This window comes from Oncorhynchus kisutch, linkage group LG23 (assembly GCF_002021735.2).
Source record: "Oncorhynchus kisutch isolate 150728-3 linkage group LG23, Okis_V2, whole genome shotgun sequence".
Classification (NCBI taxonomy): Eukaryota; Metazoa; Chordata; class Actinopteri; order Salmoniformes; family Salmonidae; genus Oncorhynchus; species Oncorhynchus kisutch.
The window spans coordinates 43082220-43102949 of NC_034196.2; the positions used below are offsets into that span (position 1 = coordinate 43082220).

At 47.3% G+C, this 20730-nt stretch overlaps 1 protein-coding gene across 4 annotated transcripts in view; it reads left to right on the forward strand.

Annotated features, from left to right (window-relative positions):
- Positions 1-20730, forward strand: part of LOC109867880 (ras-specific guanine nucleotide-releasing factor RalGPS1) — a 274063-nt gene that overhangs the window by 218325 nt on the left and 35008 nt on the right. For all 4 annotated transcript variants that reach the window (XM_031803280.1, XM_031803282.1, XM_020457186.2 and 1 more), the window contains one exon: positions 20468-20535. In XM_031803280.1, the coding sequence (XP_031659140.1) occupies positions 20468-20535 (68 nt within the window). The remainder of the gene's footprint in view (positions 1-20467; positions 20536-20730) is intronic.

Below are 20730 nucleotides of genomic sequence, written 5' to 3' on the forward strand. Positions count from 1 at the left end.
GACAGGGGGAGTCCCAAGATGGAATCTTACGGATCGTTTCGTTTTGGAGACAAGTCTGTTTCTTTGCGACCTGAATTTTTCGGTGGTCGGCAGTCTGCTCGCTCAGAATTATTTTGTAATTATATCAACACGTTAACCCGACCTCCAGACATTTTTAATTAGGCTAGTAAATATTAGGGCTAATAAAACTGCTGGAAATTGTTTTCATTGATAACATTGGATTTACTTTGAATGTGGCAGGATTAGGTTTATTTTTCGTCTTAGAATGAAAAGCTGTAACAAAAAGAATGTGTGGTCTGAACTACTGAAGCCTATGTTACTATGTGAAGATCTGCAGTACAAGTGACAGTTTCATTGAAATTCTTACCACCATGAACTGATCACCTATGAGGTCTTCATCTCCAAGTCCTTTATTAGGGTAGTATAGGACCATTGTTTGGCTTTTCAGAAGTGATGACAGTAGTGTGTCCTGGGCAGAAGGATTTGGCATGACCCAGTACGGATGACAAAGTGGTCTGAGAAGTAATCTAACCCCACACAACCAGGTTTCTAAATCAATATTCATCTCCCTTTGTGTCCAGAACACTAACACTGTACTGTACAAATAAAACTATTGTCCAGATTATGAATACCGTACTGTACAAAGGAAACTAGTGTCCAGAATATGAACCCTGTACAAAGGAAACTATTGTCCAGAATATGAACCCTGTACAAATGAAACTATTGTCCAGAATATGAACCCTGTACAAATGAAACTAGTGTCCAGAATACGAACCCTGTACAAATGAAACTAGTGTCCAGAATACAAACCCTGTACAAATGAAACTTAGTGAACATTCACTGTGGTCTACTGTACTGTAGACAATCTAGACGGTCTCTGTCTCACTCTCTGTTCTAGATGTCAAAGAGATGGAGAGGCCGCCGCTCCTCTCTATACAAAAGGGATGATTTTAAAGGGGCAATCAGAAGTTGAAACGATAACACAGCATATCCCCCACCACTGTTTCTGTAAAAATCTGTCTGGAGAAACCACTCTTAAATTCATTGACAGAGCTATGGATGCAAGGCCTCACCATCCATGATATCTAAAGTATAGTTTGAACCATGTTATGAAGCTATATAGTGTTTGTTTACATTTACTTCGTTTACAAACATTGGAATAAAACAAGCTTATATTTTGGGGGTTCTGATGGGGTACGGCAGTTGAACTGAGTTTACGAGGCATTTTATAAATTATATCCTTCAAGAATCAACAGGCACATTTTTTTTTTTTAAGTCCAAAAAAATGAATGTAGCAACTGCAGATCTCAGCTTGAAATGATTCCAGCTCATTTGACTAGAGGACTGTGTTTAGATCCCCGGCATTAGTGATTGGCCAAGAGAGGATCTCCTCCGCCAGGGGGATGACAGCGTATGTTAACATGGACGCCCGCCAGGCACAGCAGCTCTCCCGCTACATTTGAGTTAAGTACGATATGTTTGTGGAGGAAAATGTAAAGCACATGTCACAAAATGTTTTTTTTTAGACTCCCAGCCGTGTTCTAGTAAAGATAAATATTATTGCGAGCATCAACCTCACGCCCCCCCCCCCCCCCCCCCACACACGCGTGCCATAGAAAACAAGAGTAGTTCAACAAGCTTGTGTCATCTCACAGCTGTTGAAAAATAAATAATAATAACTCTCCCTCAGAGCTCAGCTTCGTATGCACTTATGCTGATGCGTTAAATATGAAGTCCGGCTTGTTGTGAGAGACTCTCTCTTGGTAGGTGTCTTTTGAGCTGTGAAGGTTCTACATTCCTACTGTAACCAACCTGTCATTGATAAGACTGATTAGAGCTCCGGAACGGTGGGAACACGTCTGTCTGTTGCCCTTAGGATGCCAAGTTCGATTCTCGATCAAGAACCTTGCAATGGCCGCCTGAAACGCCACAAAACTTTGATATGCCCGCTAGGGTCTTTACAAAAGTAACACCTTACGTAATCAGATTGCTTTTTTGTTTGTTGAGTAACTAGTAATGTAACGCGTTACTTTTTAAAAATGTGGGTAATATAATAATAGTTACTTTGTCAAGTAACCTAGGGTGCATGTACGTGCGGTCTAACCAGAACTGGCGGTTCGAGAGAAAGATTTTGAATGGAAAGATAGGATATCTGTACAGATGTTTGATGTCTGAAAATCTTCCTAATATTGAGTTGCACCCCCTTTTGCCCTCAGAACAGCCTTAATTCGTCGGGGTATGGGACTCTACAAGGGGTTGCAAGCGTTCCATAGGGATGCTGGTCCATGTTGACTCCAATGCTTCCCACGAGTTGTCAAGATGACTGGTAGTGGATCTCCACTCCAACTAGCTCGTTCCATCTCATCCCTACAGATGCTCAATTGGACTGAGATCTGGTGTCTGGGCAGGACACTGCCGTAAACTGAATTCACTGTCATGTCCGTGCAACCATTCCTGGACAATCCTAGCCTTGTGGCATGGGGCATTATCCTGCTAAAAAATATATATATATATTTGCAGATGGATACACTGCTGCCGTGAAAGGATGCACCTGATTGGCAATGATGTTTTAGACATCCTGTGGAATTCAAAACATTGCTCCACTTTCATCAAGAGGCCCAATGTGTGCCATGGAAACATACCATCACACCACCACCACCACCACCAGCCTGCAATGTTGAGACGCTGCATGATGGATGCATGTACTCGTGGTTTTCTCTATACTCTAAGTCTTCTCATCAGCGTGAAACAGCAGGAACCGGGATTCATCAGCCCAATGTTTTCCAATTCTCTAGTGTTTTTGTTCCTTCAACTACAGTTTTTCTTTTTTTTGTATGCTGAAAGAAGTGGAACTCTCGAAGGTGATTGGCTACCGTGCCCCATTCATGTCAAGGTGCGACAAGTTGCGCATTATTTTATGGGTCTTTGGACACCAATGTTGTACTGGACTGTCTGTCTGTCCTCTTTCATCAATGACCTGTTTTTCGACCACTGGCCTGCCGTTGACTGCGTGTCCTTTGGGTGGTGGACCATTCTTAATACACACGGGAAAACTGTTGAGCGAGAAATCCCCAGCAGCATTGCAGTTCTTGACACACTGTAAACAGTGCACCTGGCACCTACTATCATACCCAGTTCAAAGGCACTTATATATTTTGTCTTGCCCATTCACCCTTGGAATGGCACACACACACACAATCCATGTCTCAATTGTCTTAAGGTCTAAAAATCATTCCTTAACCTGTCTCCTTCCCTTCATCTACACTGACATCAATAAGGGATCCCAACTTTCACCTGGTCAGTCTGTCACGGAAAAAGCAGGTGTTCCTAATGTTTTGTTCACTCAGTGTATTTGGCTAATTTAAGCAGATGAAAAGAGAAACTAGTGAATGTATAATGAAAGATAATTTATCGTGAAAGTAACGCAAAATAACAAAGCGAGTTTTATATAAGGAGTTACAATGTGAAGTAATATTGTAAAGTACCACGTTACTTTTGTTAACTGTAACACTGGGTGCAACGCACACGGACCCCAGCAGATCTGTTGGCCTTCATATTCTGTGGGCAGCTTGGACCCCAGCAGATCTGTTGGCCTTCAGGTTCTGTGGGCAGCTTGGACCCCAGCAGATCTGTTGGCCTTCAGGTTCTGTGGGCAGCTTGGACCCCAGCAGAGCTGTTGGCCTTCATGTTCTGTGGGCAGCTTGGACCCCAGCAGATCTGTTGGCCTTCAGGTTCTTTGAGCAGCTTGGACCCCAGCAGATCTGTTGGCCTTCAGGTTCTGTGGGCAGCTTGGACCCCAGCAGAGCTGTTGGCCTTCAGGTTCTGTGGGAAGCTTGGACCCCAGCAGATCTGTTGGCCTTCATGTTCTGTGGGCAGCTTGGACCCCAGCAAATCTGTTGGCCTTCATGTTCTGTGGGCAGCTTGGACCCCAGCAGATCTGTTGGCCTTCAGGTTCTGTGGGCAGCTTGGACCCCAGCAGATCTGTTGGCCTTCAGGTTCTGTGGGCAGCTTGGACCCCAGCAGAGCTGTTGGCCTTCAGGTTCTGTGGGCAGCTTGGACCCCAGCAGATCTGTTGGCCTTCAGGTTCTGTGGGCAGCTTGGACCCCAGCAGATCTGTTGGCCTTCAGGTTCTGTGGGCAGCTTGGACCCCAGCAGAGCTGTTGGCCTTCAGGTTCTGTGGGCGACTTGGACCCCAGCAGATCTGTTGGCCTTCAGATTCCGAGGACTGTTTCACATATCTTAACATGAGCTACCATTGCAATGTCATGACAACCTTATATCTATGTCTGTATGCAATATGGCCTCAATGAAAAACACATGGCAATAGTATTACTCTTTTAATGTGAAGAGTATTTATTACCTAAGGCTATGTTTTTCTCTTATCCATTTTTCTATGTTGGAACTTTTGAATGGTCTGTTGTTGAAATTACCACCAGGGACACCTGAAGTCAATATTAAATGAATTATCAGAAAGCTGGAGTGGTTCCAACAAACTTAATGCACCATAGTACACGTCGGTCGGAAGCTCTGCCGGGGCAGTCCCGTTAGTCCTCTCATATACTGCTTACACAGACAAGTTATATTAGCATGCTTTATATTTATTCATCATTAACTTCATGCATGTGACCGACAAATACCTCACGAGAGGCCTCTTTTCTCCACGCTGAGACCTTGAAAGTGAGATATCCTTTTCCATTCTCAAAACAATGTTCTGGGCATACTTCCAAATTGCTTATACTGATGGTGAGGATTCCTCCCAGGCACGATCAATCAGTCACTTGCATGAACCCAGTCGAATTGGTTATTAGAAAAGCACAAATACAAAATATTCCTTCACAGGTCACTCAAATTATCGCATTTCAGAGCATCAAACTACTGCATTAAAAATATATATATCTGGAGAATGCAAGCTGTGGGTGTAGATTCTACAAGACGTTTGCACACTTTTTTAGGAGCACAGCTCAAAATATACAACTATACTGAACAAAAATATAAATGCAATATGTAGTGTTGGTCCAACAATCCCCAAAACTTTCCATACGCACCAAAAATACTATTTTACCTCAAATGTTGTGCACAAATGTGTTTACATCACTGTTCGTGAGCATTTCTCCTTTGCCAAGATAATCCATCCATCTGACAGATGTGGCATATCAAGCAGCTGATTAAACAGCATGATCATTACACAGGTGCACCTTGTGCTGGGGACAATAAAAGGCCACTTTAAAATGTGCAGTTTTGTCACCCAACACAATGCCACAGATCTCTCAAGTTTTGAGGGAGAGTTCAATTGGCATGCTGAATGCAGACATGTCCACCAGAGCTGTTGCCAGAGAATTGAATGCTGCCTCCAACATCGTTTTAGAGAACTTGGCAGTACGTCCATCCGTCCTCACAACCGCAGACCACATGTAACCATGCCAGCCCAAGACCTCCACATCTGGCTTCTTCACCTGCAGGATCATCTGAGACTAACCACCCGGACAGCTAATGAAACTGAAGAGTATTTTTGTCTGTAATAAAGACCTTTTGTGGGGAAAAACTAATTCTGATTGGCTGGGCCTGGCTCCCCAGCCAGGGTTGGCCTGGGAATGCATAGGCCCACCCATTGCTGCACCCCTGCCAAGTCATATAAAATCCATAAATTAGGGCCTAATGAGTTTATTTCAATTGACTGATTTCCTCATATGAACTGTAACTCAGTAACATCTTTGAAATTGTTACATAATTGTGTTATATTTTTGTTCAGTATATAATGTTGATATTGTGGATAGTCCGTTCTTGCATCCATAGCTCTATGAAATAGTGCTTGGGCTGGAAAAAATGTCAATCTCTCATCTTTTAACAGAAACAGTGGCAGGATCTGGCTTTGTTATTGTTTTAAATAGCTGATTGCCCCTTTTAATGTATACGGTGCATGTAGCAGTATTTTGCTGCAAGGAACACATCTGGTTCATGTTCTATTTTCCAATGGGTTTTTTTTTTGTTGCTGTGTTGAGCCATTAACTTTTTATGTGTAGCATCAAAAATATTTTGTTTCCCACAACCTTTTCCATGGTCTCCTGTGTACAGTACGCAATACAAAATCTTTCTATTGCCCTGTTTTCCAATTATATGGTTATGGCATGTTAATGTTTCTCAGCCTTCATGAGGATATCATGGATAGAACCACAGCTCCTAAGTGATATTACTGAAAAGCAACATGGATAGAACCACAGCTCTAAGTGATATTACTGAAAAGCATCATGGATAGAGCCACAGCTCTAAGTGATATTACTGAAAAGCAACATGGATAGAGCCACAGCTCTAAGTGATATTACTGAAAAGCATCATGGATAGAACCACAGCTCTAAGTGATATTACTGAAAAGCAACATGGATAGAACCACAGCTCCTAAGTGATATTACTGAAAAGCAACATGGATAGAACCACAGCTCTAAGTGATATTACTGAAAAGCAACATGGATAGAGCCACAGCTCTAAGTGATATTACTGAAAAGCAACATGGATAGAGCCACAGCTCTAAGTGATATTACTGAAAAGCATCATGGATAGAACCACAGCTCTAAGTGATATTACTGAAAAGCAACATGGATAGAACCACAGCTCCTAAGTGATATTACTGAAAAGCAACATGGATAGAGCCACAGCTCTAAGTGATATTACTGAAAAGCAACATGGATAGAACCACAGCTCTAAGTGATATTACTGAAAAGCATCATGGATAGAACCACAGCTCTAAGTGATATTACTGAAAAGCAACATGGATAGAACCACAGCTCTAAGTGATATTACTGAAAAGCAACATGGATAGAACCACAGCTCTAAGTGATATTACTGAAAAGCATCATGGATAGAACCACAGCTCTAAGTGATATTACTGAAAAGCATCATGGATAGAACCACAGCTCTAAGTGATATTACTGAAAAGCAACATGGATAGAACCACAGCTCTAAGCTCAGACAAGCCAATACAACAAACATCAGAAACCCAGTGGTACAAAACTTCAGGCCACTGTATGACGAGCAGTCAAACTGTAAAATAACACCGTGTCTGTAGCAGTCAATCAGTAAAATAACACAGTGTCTGTAGCAGCCAAACTGTAAAATAACACCAGTGTTTTAACACTGTCAGTAGCAGGCTTCACCAGTGTTTTAACACTGTCAGTAGCAGGCTTCACCAGTGTTTTAACACTGTCAGTAGCAGGCTTCACCAGTGTTTTAACACTGTCAGTAGCAGGCTTCACCAGTGTTTTAACACTGTCAGTAGCAGGCTTCACCAGTGTTTTAACACTGTCAGTAGCAGGCTTCACCAGTGTTTTAACACTGTCAGTAGCAGGCTTCACCACTGTTTTAACACTGTGTCAGTAGCAGGCTTCACCACTGTTTTAACACTGTCAGTAGCAGGCTTCACCAGTGTTTTAACACTGTCAGTAGCAGGCTTCACCACTGTTTTAACACTGTGTCAGTAGCAGGCTTCACCACTGTTTTAACACTGTCAGTAGCAGGCTTCACCACTGTTTTAACACCGTGTCAGTAGCAGGCTTCACCACTGTTTTAACACCGTGTCAGTAGCAGGCTTCACCACTGTTTTAACACCGTGTCAGTAGCAGGCTTCACTACTGTTTTAACACCGTGTCAGTAGCAGGCTTCACCACTGTTTTAACACTGTGTCAGTAGCAGGCTTCACCACTGTTTTAACACCGTGTCAGTAGCAGGCTTCACCACTGTTTTAACACCGTGTCAGTAGCAGGCTTCACTACTGTTTTAACACCGTGTCAGTAGCAGGCTTCACTACTGTTTTAACACCGTGTCAGTAGCAGGCTTCACTACTGTTTTAACACCGTGTCAGTAGCAGGCTTCACCACTGTTTTAACACTGTCAGTAGCAGGCTTCACCACTGTTTTAACACTGTCAGTAGCAGGCTTCACCACTGTTTTAACACTGTCAGTAGCAGGCTTCACCACTGTTTTAACACCGTGTCGGTAGCAGGCTTCACCACTGTTTTAACACTCAGTAGCAGGCTTCACCACTGTTTTAACACTCAGTAGCAGGCTTCACCACTGTTTTAACACTGTCAGTAGCAGGCTTCACCACTGTTTTAACACTGTCAGTAGCAGGCTTCACCACTGTTTTAACACTCAGTAGCAGGCTTCACCACTGTTTTAACACTCAGTAGCAGGCTTCACCACTGTTTTAACACCGTGTCAGTAGCAGGCTTCACTACTGTTTTAACACCGTGTCAGTAGCAGGCTTCACTACTGTTTTAACACCGTGTCAGTAGCAGGCTTCACTACTGTTTTAACACCGTGTCAGTAGCAGGCTTCACCACTGTTTTAACACCGTGTCAGTAGCAGGCTTCACCACTGTTTTAACACTCAGTAGCAGGCTTCACCACTGTTTTAACACTCAGTAGCAGGCTTCACCACTGTTTTAACACTCAGTAGCAGGCTTCACCACTGTTTTAAAGGGACTTGTATTTCTTTCATGGCTTCCTCTATATCTCTGCCTCCGTAGCTGTTGGGAACACACACCTGGTTCCCATATCCAGCACTGCAGTACAGCTTGTCTTCTTTTCTGTTAAATGTGGCCTGGGGAGGTTTCTGTCTCAACAGACACTCTCCTGGCATGTGAGAGAGATGGTGGTGGAATTGGAACAGTGGATGAAGGGTCGGCTAGAACGGGACGGCCCCATTCCAAAAAAATTGAGGAAGGCATGGAGGCGGCAGGTGGGTTTGGGGGGACATGGAGGGGGTTCCAATGTGGTAACCATAGTGACGGCTGTCTGCGATCCTCCAAGGTGAAGTGACCCCGACTCAGCCTCAAAGTCCCTTAGCAACCAGAGAGAGAAAGGGGGGCGCAAGAGAGAGCCCTTAATCTTTGTCCAGATGCCTTCATCCTTCCCTCAGCCTGCTGCTTTCCTCAGCACTGACCAACCTGGACCCTCCCTCCCTCTCTCCATCCCTCCCTCCCTCCCTCACTCTCTCCCTCCCTCCCTCACTCTCTCCATCCATCCCTCACTCTCTCCATCCCTCCCTCCCTCCCTCTCTCCATCCCTCCCTCCCTCTATCCCTCCCTCCCTCCCTCTCTCCATCCCTCCGTCTCTCCATCCCTCCCTCAGCCTGCTGCTTTCATCAGCACTGACCAATCTGGACCCTCCCTCCCTCTCTCCATCCCTCCCTCACTCTCTCCATCCCTCCCTCACTCTCTCCATCCCTCCCTCCCTCCCTCACTCTCTCCATCCCTCCCTCACTCTCTCCATCCCTCCCTCACTCTCTTTCCATCCATCCCTCCCTCTGTCTGTTCTTTGAATGCATTGTAACTTTCCATCCTGAGGGAGAGAAAAAAGACTGTCTGGGTCTGCTTTCCTTTGGAAGGTTACAGTGGTCTGATTCAGACTGTACCCAGGGCAGGTTAGTGGTCTGATTCAGACTGTACCCAGGGCAGGTTAGTGGTCTGATTCAGACTGTACCCAGGGCAGGTTAGTGGTCTGGTTCAGACTGTACCCAGGGCAGGATACAGTGGTCTGATTCAGACTGTGGAGGAGTTCAGTGGTCTGATTCAGACTGTACCCAGGGCAGGTTACAGTGGTCTGATTCAGACTGTTCCCAGGGCAGGTTACAGTGGTCTGATTCAGACTGTTCCCAGGGCAGGTTACAGTGGTCTGATTCAGACTGTACCCAGGGCAGGTTACAGTGGTCTGACTTTACCCAGGGCAGGTTAGTGGTCTGATTCAGACTGTACCCAGGGCAGGTTACAGTGATCTGACTGTACCCAGGGCAGGCTACAGTGGTCTGATTCAGAATGTACCCAGGGCAGGTTACAGTGGTCTGATTCAGACTGTTCCCAGGGCAGGTTACAGTGGTCTGATTCAGACTGTACCCAGGGCAGGTTACAGTGGTCTGATTCAGACTGTACCCAGGGCATGTTAGTGGTCTGATTCAGACTGTACCCAGGGCAGGTTACAGTGGTCTGATTCAGACTGTACCCAGGGCAGGTTACAGTGGTCTGGTTCAGACTGTACCCAGGGCAGGTTACAGTGGTCTGATTAAGACTGTTCCCAGGGCAGGTTACAGTGGTCTGATTCAGACTGTACCCAGGGCAGGTTACAGTGGTCTGATTCAGACTGTACCCAGGGCAGGTTACAGTGGTCTGACTGTACCCAGGGCAGGTTACAGTGGTCTGATTCAGACTGTACCCAGGGCAAGTTACAGTGGTCTGATTCAGACTGTACCCAGGGCAGGTTACAGTGGTCTGATTCAGACTGTACCCAGGGCAGGTTACAGTGGTCTGACTGTACCCAGGGCAGGTTACAGTGGTCTGATTCAGACTGTACCCAGGGCAAGTTACAGTGGTCTGATTCAGACTGTACCCAGGGCAGGTTACAGTGGTCTGATTCAGACTGTGGAGGAGTTCAGTGGTCTGATTCAGACTGTACCCAGGGCAGGTTACAGTGGTCTGACTGTACCCAGGGCAGGTTACAGTGGTCTGATTCAGACTGTACCCAGGGCAGGTTACAGTGGTCTGACTGTACCCAGGGCAGGTTACAGTGGTCTGATTCAGACTGTACCCAGGGCAGGTTACAGTGGTCTGATTCAGACTGTTCCCAGGGCAGGTTAGGGTGGTCTGATTCAGACTGTAACCAGGGCAGGTTACGGTGGTCTGATTCAGACTGTTCCCAGGGCAGGTTACAGTGGTCTGATTCAGACTGTACCCAGGGCAGGTTACAGTGGTCTGATTCAGACTGTACCCAGGGCAGGTTACAGTGGTCTGACTTTACCCAGGGCAGGTTACAGTGGTCTGATTCTGACTGTACCCAGGGCAGGCTACAGTGGTCTGATTCAGAATGTACCCAGGGCAGGTTACAGTGGTCTGATTCAGACTGTTCCCAGGGCAGGTTACAGTGGTCTGATTCAGACTGTTCCCAGGGCAGGTTACAGTGGTCTGATTCAGACTGTACCCAGGGCAGGTTACAGTGGTCTGATTCAGACTGTACCCAGGGCAGGTTACAGTGGTCTGACTGTACCCAGGGCAGGTTACAGTGGTCTGATTCAGACTGTACCCAGGGCAAGTTACAGTGGTCTGATTCAGACTGTACCCAGGGCAGGTTACAGTGGTCTGATTCAGACTGTGGAGGAGTTCAGTGGTCTGATTCAGACTGTACCCAGGGCAGGTTACAGTGGTCTGACTGTACCCAGGGCAGGTTACAGTGGTCTGGTTCAGACTGTACCCAGGGCAGGTTACAGTGGTCTGATTCAGACTGTTCCCAGGGCAGGTTAGGGTGGTCTGATTCAGACTGTTCCCAGGGCAGGTTAGGGTGGTCTGATTCAGACTGTACCCAGGGCAGCAGGTTACAGTGGTCTGATTCAGACTGTTCCCAGGGCAGGTTACAGTGGTCTGATTCAGACTGTTCCCAGGGCAGGTTACAGTGGTCTGATTCAGACTGTACCCAGGGCAGGTTACAGTGGTCTGACTGTACCCAGGGCAGGTTACAGTGGTCTGATTCAGACTGTACCCAGGGCAGGTTACAGTGGTCTGATTCAGACTGTACCCAGGGCAGGTTACAGTGGTCTGATTCAGACTGTACCCAGGGCAGGTTACAGTGGTCTGATTCAGACTGTTCCCAGGGCAGGTTACAGTGGTCTGATTCAGACTGTTCCCAGGGCAGGTTACAGTGGTCTGATTCAGACTGTACCCAGGGCAGGTTACAGTGGTCTGACTGTACCCAGGGCAGGTTACAGTGGTCTGATTCAGACTGTACCCAGGGCAAGTTACAGTGGTCTGATTCAGACTGTACCCAGGGCAGGTTACAGTGGTCTGATTCAGACTGTGGAGGAGTTCAGTGGTCTGATTCAGACTGTACCCAGGGCAGGTTACAGTGGTCTGACTGTACCCAGGGCAGGTTACAGTGGTCTGGTTCAGACTGTACCCAGGGCAGGTTACAGTGGTCTGATTCAGACTGTACCCAGGGCAGGTTACAGTGGTCTGATTCAGACTGTTCCCAGGGCAGGTTACAGTGGTCTGATTCAGACTGTACCCAGGGCAGGTTACAGTGGTCTGATTCAGACTGTACCCAGGGCAGGTTACAGTGGTCTGACTGTACCCAGGGCAGGTTACAGTGGTCTGATTCAGACTGTACCCAGGGCAAGTTACAGTGGTCTGATTCAGACTGTACCCAGGGCAGGTTACAGTGGTCTGATTCAGACTGTGGAGGAGTTCAGTGGTCTGATTCAGACTGTACCCAGGGCAGGTTACAGTGGTCTGGTTCAGACTGTACCCAGGGCAGGTTACAGTGGTCTGGTTCAGACTGTACCCAGGGCAGGTTACAGTGGTCTGATTCAGACTGTACCCAGGGCAGGTTACAGTGGTCTGATTCAGACTGTACCCAGGGCAGGTTACAGTGGTCTGATTCAGACTGTACCCAGGGCAGGTTACAGTGGTCTGATTCAGACTGTACCCAGGGCAGGTTACAGTGGTCTGACTGTACCCAGGGCAGGTTACAGTGGTCTGATTCAGACTGTACCCAGGGCAAGTTACAGTGGTCTGATTCAGACTGTACCCAGGGCAGGTTACAGTGGTCTGATTCAGACTGTGGAGGAGTTCAGTGGTCTGATTCAGACTGTACCCAGGGCAGGTTACAGTGGTCTGACTGTACCCAGGGCAGGTTACAGTGGTCTGGTTCAGACTGTACCCAGGGCAGGTTACAGTGGTCTGATTCAGACTGTTCCCAGGGCAGGTTAGGGTGGTCTGATTCAGACTGTACCCAGGGCAGGTTACAGTGGTCTGATTCAGACTGTTCCCAGGGCAGGTTACAGTGGTCTGATTCAGACTGTTCCCAGGGCAGGTTACAGTGGTCTGATTCAGACTGTACCCAGGGCAGGTTACAGTGGTCTGACTGTACCCAGGGCAGGTTACAGTGGTCTGATTCAGACTGTACCCAGGGCAGGTTACAGTGGTCTGATTCAGACTGTACCCAGGGCAGGTTACAGTGGTCTGATTCAGACTGTACCCAGGGCAGGTTACAGTGGTCTGATTCAGACTGTTCCCAGGGCAGGTTACAGTGGTCTGATTCAGACTGTTCCCAGGGCAGGTTACAGTGGTCTGATTCAGACTGTACCCAGGGCAGGTTACAGTGGTCTGACTGTACCCAGGGCAGGTTACAGTGGTCTGATTCAGACTGTACCCAGGGCAGGTTACAGTGGTCTGATTCAGACTGTGGAGGAGTTCAGTGGTCTGATTCAGACTGTACCCAGGGCAGGTTACAGTGGTCTGACTGTACCCAGGGCAGGTTACAGTGGTCTGGTTCAGACTGTACCCAGGGCAGGTTACAGTGGTCTGGTTCAGACTGTACCCAGGGCAGGTTACAGTGGTCTGATTCAGACTGTACCCAGGGCAGGTTACAGTGGTCTGATTCAGACTGTTCCCAGGGCAGGTTACAGTGGTCTGATTCAGACTGTACCCAGGGCAGGTTACAGTGGTCTGATTCAGACTGTACCCAGGGCAGGTTACAGTGGTCTGACTGTACCCAGGGCAGGTTACAGTGGTCTGATTCAGACTGTACCCAGGGCAAGTTACAGTGGTCTGATTCAGACTGTACCCAGGGCAGGTTACAGTGGTCTGATTCAGACTGTTCCCAGGGCAGGTTAGGGTGGTCTGATTCAGACTGTAACCAGGGCAGGTTACGGTGGTCTGATTCAGACTGTTCCCAGGGCAGGTTACAGTGGTCTGATTCAGACTGTACCCAGGGCAGGTTACAGTGGTCTGATTCAGACTGTACCCAGGGCAGGTTACAGTGGTCTGACTTTACCCAGGGCAGGTTACAGTGGTCTGATTCAGACTGTACCCAGGGCAGGTTACAGTGATCTGACTGTACCCAGGGCAGGCTACAGTGGTCTGATTCAGAATGTACCCAGGGCAGGTTACAGTGGTCTGATTCAGACTGTGGAGGAGTTCAGTGGTCTGATTCAGACTGTACCCAGGGCAGGTTACAGTGGTCTGACTGTACCCAGGGCAGGTTACAGTGGTCTGGTTCAGACTGTACCCAGGGCAGGTTACAGTGGTCTGGTTCAGACTGTACCCAGGGCAGGTTACAGTGGTCTGGTTCAGACTGTACCCAGGGCAGGTTACAGTGGTCTGATTCAGACTGTTCCCAGGGCAGGTTACAGTGGTCTGATTCAGACTGTACCCAGGGCAGGTTACAGTGGTCTGATTCAGACTGTACCCAGGGCAGGTTACAGTGGTCTGACTGTACCCAGGGCAGGTTACAGTGGTCTGATTCAGACTGTACCCAGGGCAAGTTACAGTGGTCTGATTCAGACTGTACCCAGGGCAGGTTACAGTGGTCTGATTCAGACTGTGGAGGAGTTCAGTGGTCTGATTCAGACTGTACCCAGGGCAGGTTACAGTGGTCTGACTGTACCCAGGGCAGGTTACAGTGGTCTGATTCAGACTGTACCCAGGGCAGGTTACAGTGGTCTGATTCAGACTGTTCCCAGGGCAGGTTAGGGTGGTCTGATTCAGACTGTAACCAGGGCAGGTTACGGTGGTCTGATTCAGACTGTTCCCAGGGCAGGTTACAGTGGTCTGATTCAGACTGTACCCAGGGCAGGTTACAGTGGTCTGATTCAGACTGTACCCAGGGCAGGTTACAGTGGTCTGACTTTACCCAGGGCAGGTTACAGTGGTCTGATTCAGACTGTACCCAGGGCAGGTTACAGTGATCTGACTGTACCCAGGGCAGGCTACAGTGGTCTGATTCAGAATGTACCCAGGGCAGGTTACAGTGGTCTGATTCAGACTGTTCCCAGGGCAGGTTACAGTGGTCTGATTCAGACTGTTCCCAGGGCAGGTTACAGTGGTCTGATTCAGACTGTACCCAGGGCAGGTTACAGTGGTCTGATTCAGACTGTACCCAGGGCATGTTAGTGGTCTGATTCAGACTGTACCCAGGGCAGGTTACAGTGGTCTGATTCAGACTGTACCCAGGGCAGGTTACAGTGGTCTGGTTCAGACTGTACCCAGGGCAGGTTACAGTGGTCTGATTAAGACTGTTCCCAGGGCAGGTTACAGTGGTCTGATTCAGACTGTACCCAGGGCAGGTTACAGTGGTCTGATTCAGACTGTTCCCAGGGCAGGTTACAGTGGTCTGATTCAGACTGTACCCAGGGCAGGTTACAGTGGTCTGATTCAGACTGTACCCAGGGCAGGTTACAGTGGTCTGACTGTACCCAGGGCAGGTTACAGTGGTCTGATTCAGACTGTACCCAGGGCAAGTTACAGTGGTCTGATTCAGACTGTACCCAGGGCAGGTTACAGTGGTCTGATTCAGACTGTGGAGGAGTTCAGTGGTCTGATTCAGACTGTACCCAGGGCAGGTTACAGTGGTCTGACTGTACCCAGGGCAGGTTACAGTGGTCTGGTTCAGACTGTACCCAGGGCAGGTTACAGTGGTCTGATTCAGACTGTTCCCAGGGCAGGTTAGGGTGGTCTGATTCAGACTGTACCCAGGGCAGGTTACAGTGGTCTGATTCAGACTGTACCCGGGGCAGGTTACAGTGGTCTGATTCAGACTGTTCCCAGGGCAGGTTACAGTGGTCTGATTCAGACTGTACCCAGGGCAGGTTACAGTGGTCTGATTCAGACTGTACCCAGGGCAAGTTACAGTGGTCTGATTCAGACTGTACACAGGGCAGGTTACAGTGGTCTGATTCAGACTGTACCCAGGGCAGGTTACAGTGGTCTGGTTCAGACTGTACCCAGGGCAGGTTACAGTGGTCTGGTTCAGACTGTACCCAGGGCAGGTTACAGTGGTCTGATTCAGACTGTTCCCAGGGCAGGTTACAGTGGTCTGACTTTACCCAGGGCAGGTTACAGTGGTCTGATTCAGACTGTTCCCAGGGCAGGTTACAGTGGTCTGATTCAGACTGTACCCAGGGCAGGTTACAGTGATCTGACTGTACCCAGGGCAGGCTACAGTGGTCTGATTCAGACTGTACCCAGGGCAGGTTACAGTGGTCTGATTCAGACTGTACCCAGGGCAGGTTACAGTGGTCTGACTTTACCCAGGGCAGGTTACAGTGGTCTGATTCAGACTGTTCCCAGGGCAGGTTACAGTGGTCTGATTCAGACTGTACCCAGGGCAGGTTACAGTGGTCTGATTCAGACTGTACCCAGGGCAAGTTACAGTGGTCTGATTCAGACTGTACACAGGGCAGGTTACAGGGGTCTGATTCAGACTGTACCCAGGGCAGGTTACAGTGGTCTGGTTCAGACTGTACCCAGGGCAGGTTACAGTGGTCTGATTCAGACTGTTCCCAGGGCAGGTTACATTGGTCTGATTCAGACTGTACCCAGGGCAGGTTACAGTGGTCTGATTCAGACTGTTCCCAGGGCAGGTTACAGTGGTCTGATTCAGACTGTTCCCAGGGCAGGTTACAGTGGTCTGATTCAGACTGTACCCAGGGCAGGTTACAGTGGTCTGACTGTACCCAGGGCAGGTTACAGTGGTCTGATTCAGACTGTACCCAAGTTACAGTGGTCTGATTCAGACTGTACCCAGGGCAGGTTACAGTGGTCTGATTCAGACTGTACCCAGGGCAAGTTACAGTGGTCTGATTCAGACTGTACCCATGGCAGGTTAGTTGTCTGATTCAGACTGTTCCCAGGGCAGGTTACAGTGGTCTGATTCAGACTGTACCCAGGGCAGGTTAGTTGTCTGATTCAGACTGTACCCAGGGCAGGTTACAGTGGTCTGATTCAGACTGTACCCAGGGCAGGTTACAGTGGTCTGATTCAGACTGTACCCAGGGCAAGTTACAGTGGTCTGATTCAGACTGTACCCAGGGCAAGTTACAGTGGTCTGATTCAGACTGTACCCAGGGCAGGTTACAGTGGTCTGATTCAGACTGTTCCCAGGGCAAGTTACAGTGGTCTGATTCAGACTGTTCCCAGGGCAAGTTACAGTGGTCTGATTCAGACTGTACCCAGGGCAGGTTAGTTGTCTGATTCAGACTGTACCCAGGGCAGGTTAGTTGTCTGATTCAGACTGTACCCATGGCAGGTTAGTTGTCTGATTCAGACTGTTCCCAGGGCAGGTTACAGTGGTCTGATTCAGACTGTACCCAGGGCAGGTTAGTTGTCTGATTCAGACTGTACCCAGGGCAGGTTACAGTGGTCTGATTCAGACTGTTCCCAGGGCAAGTTACAGTGGTCTGATTCAGACTGTACCCAGGGCAGGTTACAGTGGTCTGATTCAGACTGTTCCCAGGGCAAGTTACAGTGGTCTGATTCAGACTGTACCCAGGGCAGGTTACAGTGGTCTGATTCAGACTGTACCCAGGGCAGGTTACAGTGGTCTGATTCAGACTGTACCCAGGGCAAGTTACAGTGGTCTGATTCAGACTGTACCCAGGGCAGGTTACAGTGGTCTGATTCAGACTGTACCCAGGGCAGGTTACAGTGGTCTGACTTTACCCAGGGCAGGTTACAGTGGTCTGATTCAGACTGTTCCCAGGGCAGGTTACAGTGGTCTGATTCAGACTGTACCCAGGGCAGGTTACAGTGGTCTGACTGTACCCAGGGCATTGAATATGGTGTGTCCAAAAATGTGATATTTCATTTATGTTTTATTTTTTAATACATTTGCAAACATTTCTCAAAACCTGTTTTTACTTTTGTCATTATGGGGAATTGTGTGTAGATTGAGGGGGGGGGGGGCAATTTAATCCATTTTAGAATAAAATGTTGTACCGTAACAAAATGTGGAAAAAGTCAAGGGGCCTGAATATTTTCCTAACGCCCTGTTCGTCACAACTTTGAGCATTTAACTATAATGCCATGTTTTATGAAGGAGAATTCCTTTCAACTATTCGTCATGACCCACTTTTCAAAAACAACCTGATTGAAATGATTTTATTTTCCAGAAGAGCTGGGTTCTACAGCAATACACGCACGTGTTTAATTACATTACTGTGTGTTCGTGTGAATATGTGCTTTTCGGCAAAACTACATCCAGTGAGTTCTTCAGGCAGCCCAAAATCATTTTTGATAATAGTTTTTGGGGTTAAACCTTGACAATACAGTAGTTAGTCTTTGTCTGTTATTTAGTCTGTCTTTCAGTTAGACTAACTGATAGACAAAGACTGACTGACTCTTTGTCAGTTAGTGTTAGTCTGTCTGTTATCAGCATGCTTTGCTTGAGTTTCATTTAATATATACAAATGCATTTGTTGTCAGAAATGTGCTGTTTACTCCAGGAGAAACTGCATAGATAGTTTTGATATTTGTGTGATTTGTAAAGCGTCAATCGGCAATTGAAACGATAACAAAGCCCGTCCTCGTCCCTGTTAAAAGCTGAGGGACTGGAGACATGTCACCACGCTCATGAATACAAGGATTGACCATCCTTGAGATCAACATGTTAGTTTTAACCATGTTTTGATCCTATACGTTGTTTGTTTACATGTACTTTATAACAAGCGTATATTTTGGCTTCTGATGGGGTACAACAGTTGTACTAAGCTCATAAGTTATATTTTATTTTATTTTTACCTTTTATTTAACTAGGCAAGTCAGTTAAAAACAAATTCTTATTTTCAATGACAGCCTGGGAACAGTGGGTTAACTGCCTGTTCAGGGGCAGAACGACAGATTTGTACCTTGTCAGCTCGGGGGTTTGAACTTGCAACCTTCCGGTTACTAGTCCAACGCTCTAACCACTAGGCTACCCTGCCGCCCCAAACCAATGGGTACGTACTGTATAATTTTAATTTATAAGACCCCCCCCCCCCCAAAAAAAAAATTGCAACTGCAGATTGTTCCTTTTTAAGAGCTGTTTTTTCTCACTTATTGAAAACTTCCTGATTTGTACCCGTGTTTCTCTAGTTCTTCACTGAAATGTACCTAACCAGGAATTAATCTGCACTAACAAGTGATTTATCTGTATTTCTGGACCTTATCGATATCAACACCATTCCAGGTTGACAGAAACCAACTCAAAAGAATGCCTTTTGATCCAATTACAATGAGGACCGTAGTGATAATCTAGTCGAGTTGTAAGCGTCAGATATGCGGTGGAAAGCTCTGAATTTAGTTTACGGTGCAGCCCTTTGGCTCGGGTCGGTGCGTTGTAACAGAAGAGCCTGTGGTGTCACCACTCAACCACGGGTTAGCCACACGGGTTGTTATTTATACCCACGACGTATCCAGATGGACAGTCAGTCTATCTTCTGTCCGACAGACATCTGTTGTGCCCCTCAGGCCTTCCTACCAAAGTGTTTATGCTTTGTTTGCCTTACGATCTTCATTGAATTACCTTGACATGTGCTTTTAGTTCTGCCATTTACCCCTGTGAGGGAGCATTTAGTTCTACCATTTACCCCTGGGAGGGAGTGTTTAGTTCTACCATTTACCCCTAGGAGGGAGTGTTTAGTTCTACCATTTACCCCTGGGAGGGAGCATTTAGTTCTACCATTTACCCCTGGGAGGGAGAGTTTAGTTCTACCATTTACCCCTGTGAGGGAGCGTTTAGTTCTACCATTTACCCCTGTGAGGGAGCGTTTAGTTCTACCATTTACCCCTGTGAGGGAGCATTTAGTTCTACCATTTACCCCTGTGAGGGAGCTTTTAGTTCTACCATTTACCCCTGGGAGGGAGCGTTTAGTTCTACCATTTACCCCTGGGAGGGAGCGTTTAGTTCTACCATTTACCCCTGGGAGGGAGAGTTTAGTTCTGCCATTTACCCCTGGGAGGGAGCGTTTAGTTCTGCCATTTACCCCTGGGAGGGAGCGTTTAGTTCTACCATTTACCCCGTTGAAGGGAGCGTTTAGTTCTACCATTTACCCCTGGGAGGGAGTGTTTAGTTCTACCATTTACCCCTGGGAGGGAGCGTTTAGTTCTACCATTTACCCCTGGGAGGGAGCTTTTAGTTCTACCATTTACCCCTGGGAGGGAGCGTTTAGTTCTACCATTTACCCCTGGGAGGGAGCGTTTAGTTCTATCATCATACAATATATAAATACATTTCCAGAAGTGATAGGATCAACCTTTTTTTGTTGAGGTCACTTGATCAAAACATTTAATTGAAGTGTCCCGTTCCAGTTACAGGCTTCACATGTGGCAAAGAGGGTTTTCTTCTGACAGAGACCCCACTTGTTTTTTGGGGGGTTTTCTTATAGCAAACTCCAAACATTTAATTTGTTTTCAGATTTGTTTAGTAGAATAAAACACAGGCTCTGCTTTGACTTTTAGATCATCCATTTCCCCCTGGCAAGGATTTCTGTCACACATATTAAATCAATACTCCTACTAAAAAAGGAGACATTGTTGTCCATTGCTATGGGCTTATCAATAGGGCTCATTCAAAAAGCTATGACATCACAAGCTATGGTGAGTGACTCAAGCAGTGGATTTGAGGTATATGAATTGTGAGTGTCCTCCGGTTGCTGACCAGATGGTTGTGTTGTTGCAGGCTTTCTCTGAAGATCGAACCTATGCACGGCTCCCCGCGCATGGCCTCATCCAAGGAAGACCTAGCAGGTAAGACCCGTGTGTGTATCTGTGTTTGTGTGTCCTCCGTTTAAATACTATTGGGTTTTAGAGTCTTGTACGCACATCCCTTTCCTTCTGGCCAACCTCTCACGTCCCTTTCCTTCTGGCCAACCTCTCACGTTCCTTTCCTTCTGGTCAACCTTTCACGTCCCTTTCCTTCTAGCCAACCACTCACGTCCCTTT